Here is a 7,005-nt window from a genome sequence, read left to right as displayed (position 1 = left end):
AGGGGGAAAAAAATCAACATTTTGCTCCAGAAGCCTGAAGTCCTCCCAGGAGTGGGTAAAGGGTCTGTACCCACAGAGAGAGCATCTGCAAACAGGGGCCGTGGGGAGGAGTGTCGAGTATCCTAAAAACTATTCCAGCCAAGAACTGCCACCTCCACTTAACCCTCTGGGCCCCCTGGCAGGTGGGACGATGGCTCTATGTTTCAGAGGGGACAAGCAGGCCTGGAGGTCACCTCTGCTCCAGGAGATCCTGCAGTGCTGTGCTAAGGGTGTAGAGACTTCCACTGCCTTGTATCTTCCCATGGAAGCCCTTAGGCTGGGTGGTGCCCATTGGGCAGAGAAAGAAACTGAGGCACAAAAGGCCTGGTAAATGGCAGCGTCTCTCTTTGTCCCTCTTCTCCATCCAGAGTTCAGATGGGGCAGGGGCGCCCAGGGCCCCCGTAGGCCCCCATCCCCCAGTCTTGCTTTTTGACAGTCTGGAGTCTGAACTGGAGATTTAAGTAGGAGAGCGTGAGGCTTCCGTCTTGGGCAGACAAGTGGGTGCTCCTGAGCCCCCCTCAACTTTTACCCCCTTGGCTTGTTGAGGACCGAGGGAGAGAATCCAGGCCCCTAAGGGACTCCTAAAAAAGGGGACTTGGAGGCGTTCCCTTCCCTGGACGCTGCAGCTGGGGGCGGGGCTGCGACCCAAAGTGGGTAACTGCACCCCCTAACTCTCATTTCAGGCACCCCCATCCGCAGCAGCCTTGGAGGCCACTAACTTTTTATTCCTGGGCACCCGCATCGGGTGGGGACCCGGAGGAGATAGATGAGGCGCCCGGGCCGGGAGGGGTCCCGAAACTCGAGCAATGGCCAAAAATAATAACACGGAGAAGGCTCTTTGCGCAAAAGAAGGAAGACAAACTATGCGTCGCTCCGGGCAGCCGGCGTTACCTGGAGTCGGCGGGCGGCGGCCGCCGGAGCGATTACTCACCGCGTGGCGCACCCCACCCGCGGGCCGCTGAGTGGATTTTTCCGTGGTGGGGTGTGAATAGGTCCCGGGGGGGAGAACTTCTTACCGCTCTCCTCCTGGGAATCCCTCCTACCGCGGTGCGGGACCCTGTTCCCGCGCAGGCCTGGGTCCCCGCTCCCACCGGGGACAACATCTCCCCGTCTGCCCACGCAGGAGCTCCCGCCCCGAGCAACCTCAAACCCATCCCGCGCGTGAGGGGGACAGCGCAGCCAGGGCGAGGGCGAGGGACTCCGTGCCTTCCTGCTTTTTCTCTTTTCTTCCAGCAAAGCTCGGGGCCGACGCTACAGGCGGAGAACCGAAAAGGGGCAGGATGAGGTGGGAGGGCTGGGACCCGCGCGCCGAGGGCGTGGGGCTGGGGGTGACTTTTAGGCCCCTGGGAAGGCAGAGGGGCTGGAGATGGGGGTAGGCGGGGCTCAGGGACCGCTCGGTGGGGGGGCGGGGCCAGAGCTGGGGTGGGGGCCGAGACAGAAGATTGGGCGGTGGAGGGGGGAAATGGAGGAGCGGGCAGGGTTGGGGACCGCAGGGGCCACTGAAGAGGCAGCGGGCTGAGAGGAGGGTGCAGGGAAGTGGGCAGGGTTATGGAAACGGTATTGGGGGTGCCGGGTCCCAGACTGGGGGTGGGAAGCCTGGAGCTCGCAGGGTTGGAGAGGGAGGTCCTGGGCCGGTGGGGGTTGATTAGGGGCTCTGGGCCGCGGGACAGGGCGCGTGCAGTTCCCGGTGGGGCGGAGGCCGGACGGGCGGGGCGCGCGGTGCCCGCGGGCTGGCGGGCGGCGGGGAGGCCGGTGCGGGGCCCGCCGCCCCCCCGGGGCCGGGCCGGGCCGGAGGCGGGGCCGGGCGGGGCCAGCGGCGCATTAGCGCCTTGTCAATTCGGCTGCTCAGACTTGCTCTGGCCTCAGCGTCCGCGCCCAGCGACGTGCGGGCGGCCTGGCCCGCGCCCTCCCGCGCCCGGCCTGCGTCCCGCGCCCTGCGCCGCTGCCGCCGAGCCGCCGCCAGCCGCGCGCCCCGGGCAGCGCCGGCCCCATGCCCGCCGGCCGCCGGGGCCCCGCCGCCCAATCCGCGCGGCGGCCGCCGCCGTTGCTGCCCTTGCTGCTGCTCTGCGTCCTCGGGGCGCCGCGAGCCGGATCAGGAGCCCGTGAGTACCCTGCGCCCCACTCCTTCCCCCACGCCAGAGCAGAGGGCGGGCGCCCCGGGGGCAGCCGCGGGGGGAGGGGGCGCAGGCGCCACCTGGACGGCCGGGGAACAAAGGAAGGCGCCCCCGGCGCAGCCCTCGGGGCGCCCTTACCTGCGGGGCGCACGGCGCCGCAGTCCCCTACCCCTAGAGTTCGGCTTCCGCGCCCGAGGCCATCTTACCTGGGCAGCTGGGCCCAGGGTGCCAAGCCAGGCCCCCAGAGGCTGGGGGATCGTGGCCTGGGACCCTCTGCACGCTAGGACGTAGCGGGCGCACGAGTCTGCTTCGGCCGACTCTGAGCTGCGGGGACTGTGGGGCACCGCTCCCAGGCGGGGGCGCACGCGGTTGGCGCGCTGGGTGCGGGTCCCCAGCGGGGCCCCCCCGGTCGGAGGGATGAGCCCCACGGGGAGGGCGGGGCTGGAGGGGGGCCGCTCTGGCCGCCTGGCGCGCTTCCCGGGTTCCCCGGGGACTTGCCTCTCCACGGGCCGGCGCCACCGCCCTCCCACTGCGGGACCCGGCGCACGGGGATCCGCGGAGTCCCCGCCACCGGCGGCTCTTAGAACAGTTTCGGCCAGGCTGTGTCGGGCGGAGAGCCTCCAGCGAGAGGAATCTTTGTGAGGGAGTGGGTGAGAGGGAGAGAGAGAGCAGGAGCCAGTGAGTCCCGGCACCGGCGGGCCCAAACTTTTAGGTGGCCCACTGGGAACCCGCTGCCCGACGAGCCAAGACCCCCTCCCTGGAGGGACTTCTGGCCTCAGGCACTCTGGGGCCCCCCATCCAAGGAACACCCCCGCAAGGATACATCTCTATATCCAGACCCGCTCTGGGACACACCCAGAGACACAAAGAATCACACTGGCTTGTGGCCCGTCACCCTCGCCCTCAGACTCACGCACACTGCATCCCAGATGTACATTCGCACACCATCGCGGACGCACACACATTCCATCCCTGACACACAATCACGGTCACACACTCATCCCACAGGGGAGGCGACCCAGGGGCACAAAGGCAGGCACGACTCGCCCCAGACGTGCGGTCACTCCACGCACCCCATCCAGGCGCACGGGCCACCCCGGGGGTCGCTGGGCACTCACTGCTCCCAGGCTCACTCGCCTTCAGCTGGGCTGTTTGCAGGCTGCCTGTAGGGCTCCTCCGGTTAGGGGCAGTGTCCCGGCATCCTCTGGGGGCACTTGCTGAGAGTGCCCTGGCATCTCCCCTGCATCTGAGCAGGTGAGGGTCTACCTTGGACCCTCCCAGGGCCCCTGACGGCTCTGCCAGGTGGTGGGCAGCGGCTGTTAGCGCCAAGCTTTGTTTTCCAGTCAGTAGAGCAGCAGGCGAAGGTGTGGGGGCGGGGGGGTTGTTAAGTGTGTTTTTTCCTTTAAGGGGGAAGAAATTAAATAAAAGATTCTCACACCTCGGCAATATGTTTCTACTTACGGTGTGTCTTAGCACCTGACCAGCAGGCGGGTGGGTCGTAAAGTGTCTGCAGGTACCAGCGGGATGGGAGGTGGGGACCCCCGTGGGGACCCTGGGATGGGGGCCACCCTTCCGCCCTGGTTGCAGAGAATCTCACACTTTTCCCTTTTAAAACACATGGTGTTCCTTTTTAATAACGGCAGTGGCTCCAGATTGGGAAAAGAGGAGAGAAAAAACTTTTAAAGGCCCCAGCTCTTCGGGAAAGGAGGGGAGGCAGGGAGTGAAAACGGGGCTGTTGAAAAGCCCAACCTAGGGATCTGCTTTGGGGAGCCCTCTAGGAGGCCCTCCAAACCAAGCCAAGTCCCCCCCACCTCAGGCTCAGTGGGCTGTTCCCAGCTGCTCCCCCGCCTGGCCTGGAATGTGTGCGTCCCTGTCCCCAGCGCCTTACCCCATTGTTTTCGGAGGCCGGGAGGGAGTGCCAAGCCACCCGGGACCCCAGAGCTGGGAAGGCCTGTCATCTTTACAGTTCCGGGAGCTGTGGGCTTCTGAGCTCTCTGGACATTGGATCCAATCACAGCTCATTGATCTCCCCAGCAAGGAGAATGTATTTCTCCTCCCATTTTACGGAAGAGAACAGTGAGAACTGGAGAGGGGAAGTCGATTGCCCAGGTTCTCCCACTGGGGTTGCGAACGGGAGGAGAAAGCGTCCTTCTGACCTTGCCTACTAGGGCTAAGGGGGTGGGAGACTGGCCTGCCCAGGCCCGTCTGGCCTTGCCCTGCCCCCTCCACCCGTGGCCGCCCGGTGTCCCCCGCCCAGCCCCGGGAGGGCAGCTGCAGCTGCTGGCAAGTGAGCCACGCCAGCCCAGGCCAGGCGGGCGTGGCAGAGGGGCAGTGCCCCCTAGCCAGGACCCCCCAGAGAGCCCCTTCCTGGCCAGGCCACGGTGGTGGGTGGGGGGAGCAGGAGGGGCGTGACCCACTCTAGGAGGGCTGAGAGGAGTCTGGGGTCCGGGCAGGCCTGGCCGTGCCTCCCACTCTGCTGGGGGGGCGGCCCAGGCAGGAAGCGGTGGGTGGGCCAGGGCAGAGACGCTGGCACGCCCGAGTTCATGCCGAAGGAATTCCGAATTAGCGGGCGGCTGGCTGCCTGGGACCTCCAGGGCGGCCCCCTGGCCCCCGCCCCCCTCGGCCGCCCCCGCCTCCTCGGCTCTGGCCCGCTCAGCCGGCTCCTTCGCACGGACGCGGAGACCTCCGGCGAGCCCTGGGCCAAGCCCCAAGCGCAACTGCGATTCCAGGCTCCAGCAAGACAGCCCTCTAGCCAAGTTTGCCCCGGAAAATCATCAGGGCCGGCCCAAGAACCGTGTCCACTCCACTTCGCCCATCGGGGGCAGTGAGGGCAAGTGCAGGGCAGCCGCTGGCATTCAGGGGACCTCCCGGGGGGCCGGGATCACCCTGTCCTTGGCTGCCATCTCTGCGCGATGGGCTGCCCCTACCTCCTGCAGTCCCTTCTCCCAGCGGCCTGGGGAGCCCTTTTGAATGCAGATCTCACCGCGCCCGTCCCTCCCCTGCTCAGAACCCTGGAATCCCTCCTCCTACAGGTCAGGATCTCTGACCTCTCAAACCTCATTTCCCACCGCTCCTGCCCCAGGACCTTGGCACTTCCCTGGACACACTCTGTTAGATAATGTCACAGTGACTGCCCCTACATTATTCACGTCTCTACTCAAAGGTCACTTCCCCAGACAGGCCTCGGGAGCTTCTGCCACTGCTTTTTCTGGCCCCTGCTTTACTCTCCCCTAATTAATGTCTTCGATATTTATTTGTTCCGTTTTCCTGCTGCTTCCTTGGATTTGATGCCCGCAATGGCAGGACTTTTGTCCTTGGTCTTTGGTCATCGCCCTGGTGCCCGTAGATATTGACACACTATCGGTACCTGTGAATGAACAGATGAATCAAATGAGTCACTGAACAAAGGGGTGGATGAGTCTTTGCAACCACTCTGAGTGGAACGAGAGGCCCCTTTCCAAAGACTCAGAGAAGTAAAACACTGAGGCCAGGTGCCCTGGCTTGTGCCTGTCATCCCAGCACTTTGAGAGGCCGAGGCAGGTGGATCACTGGAGGTCAGGAGTTCGAGACGAGCCTGGGCAACATGGTGAAACCCCATCTCTACTAAAAATACAAAAATTAGCCATGGAGGTTATAGTGAGCTGAGATTGTGCCACTGCACTCCAGCCTGGGTGACAGTGAAACCCTGTCTTAAAACACTGAGACTTTCACGGCGAGCTGGGGGCATTTGAATCTGGGTCAACTTAGTTTAAAGATCTCATGGGAAAATATTGTCTCCAACAATACTTCCTCTCAAACGACCCCATGAGGTTTGTTTTGTTGCTTTTTATAAATTTAAATTGATTTTTTTTTCTTTTCTGAGACAGGGTCTCACTGTCACCCAGGCTGGACTGCAGTGGTGAGGCAATCATGCCTCACTGCAGCCTCAACTTCACAGGCTCCAGCGATCCTCCTGCCTCAACCTCCGAAGTAGCTGAGACCACAGGCACGTGCCACCACCCTCCCCCCACCCACAATCCAGCTAATTTTTGTATTTTTGGTAGAGACAGCGTTTCACCATGTTGCCCAGGCTGGTCTCAAACTCCTGACCTCATGTGATCCTCCCGCCCCAGCCTCCCAAAGTGCTGGGATTACAGTCATGAGCCACCACACCCAGCCAACCCCATGATATTGATGTCATGATGCCCACTTCCCAGATAGAGAAACGGACTCAGAGAGGCATCCGGAGGTTGGCCTGGGCACCCCCTCCTCCTCTGGGCCTTGGTTTCCCCATGGACAAAACAGGCTCCTCTTAGGTTCTGGTCTCAAGAAGGGGAGCTCCTGGGCTGCCCTGATGGCCAGCAGGAGAGGAGGCATCAACCACCCATGGGCGTCCCCAGGGCTTCTGTGCCCAGCACCTGACACCACACCACCTAGTTCATGAAGTCCCCTTCCCCTCTCACTTTCACAGTTGCCCAGGAGACAAAGAGCTTTCTCATTCCCACTTTGCAAATGAAGAAAACTGAGTTGAGGGAAAGAACGATGATGTCTAGTCCTTTTGGATAGGAGTTGGGGACATGCAGTTTGCCAGGGCTGCCTTTAGTTCCAGAGGTAGGCAGTGTGGAGCAGAACTTTGTAGACCAGAAAATCTGGGCGTAACTAGGATGGCTTTCCCTCATTGCAGCAAGGGAACTCGATCTTTCAGAGCCAAATTTTTTTTTTTTTTTTTTGAGTCGGAGTTTCTTTCTTGTTGCCCAGGTTGGACTGCAGTGCTAGAGTGCAATGGTGCAATCTCGGCTCACCGCAACCTCTGCCTCCTGGGTTCAGGCAATTCTCCTGCCTCAGCCTCCTGAGTAGCTGGGATTACAGGCAC

The 7,005-nt window shown here is 62.6% G+C and overlaps 1 protein-coding gene across 2 annotated transcripts in view; it reads left to right on the top strand.

The window, feature by feature from the left end:
- Positions 1 to 1,835: 1,835 nt before the first annotated feature.
- The window catches only part of CRLF1 (cytokine receptor like factor 1), a 13,944-nt gene continuing 8,774 nt past the window's right edge, over positions 1,836 to 7,005 (top strand). The window contains exon 1 of one of the 2 annotated variants that reach the window (XM_017501323.2): positions 1,836 to 2,141. In XM_017501323.2, coding sequence (XP_017356812.1) covers positions 2,030 to 2,141 — 112 coding nt within the window. In that variant the 5' untranslated portion in view covers positions 1,836 to 2,029. The remainder of the gene's footprint in view (positions 2,142 to 7,005) is intronic. The other variant, XM_017501321.2, reaches the window with a different exon arrangement.

The sequence above is a fragment of the Cebus imitator genome, unplaced genomic scaffold (assembly GCF_001604975.1).
Source record: "Cebus imitator isolate Cc_AM_T3 unplaced genomic scaffold, Cebus_imitator-1.0 Scaffold280, whole genome shotgun sequence".
NCBI lineage: Eukaryota > Metazoa > Chordata > Mammalia > Primates > Cebidae > Cebus > Cebus imitator.
The sequence above is the reverse complement of the archived record's forward strand: the minus strand, read 5'-3'. Positions and strand labels throughout refer to the sequence as shown.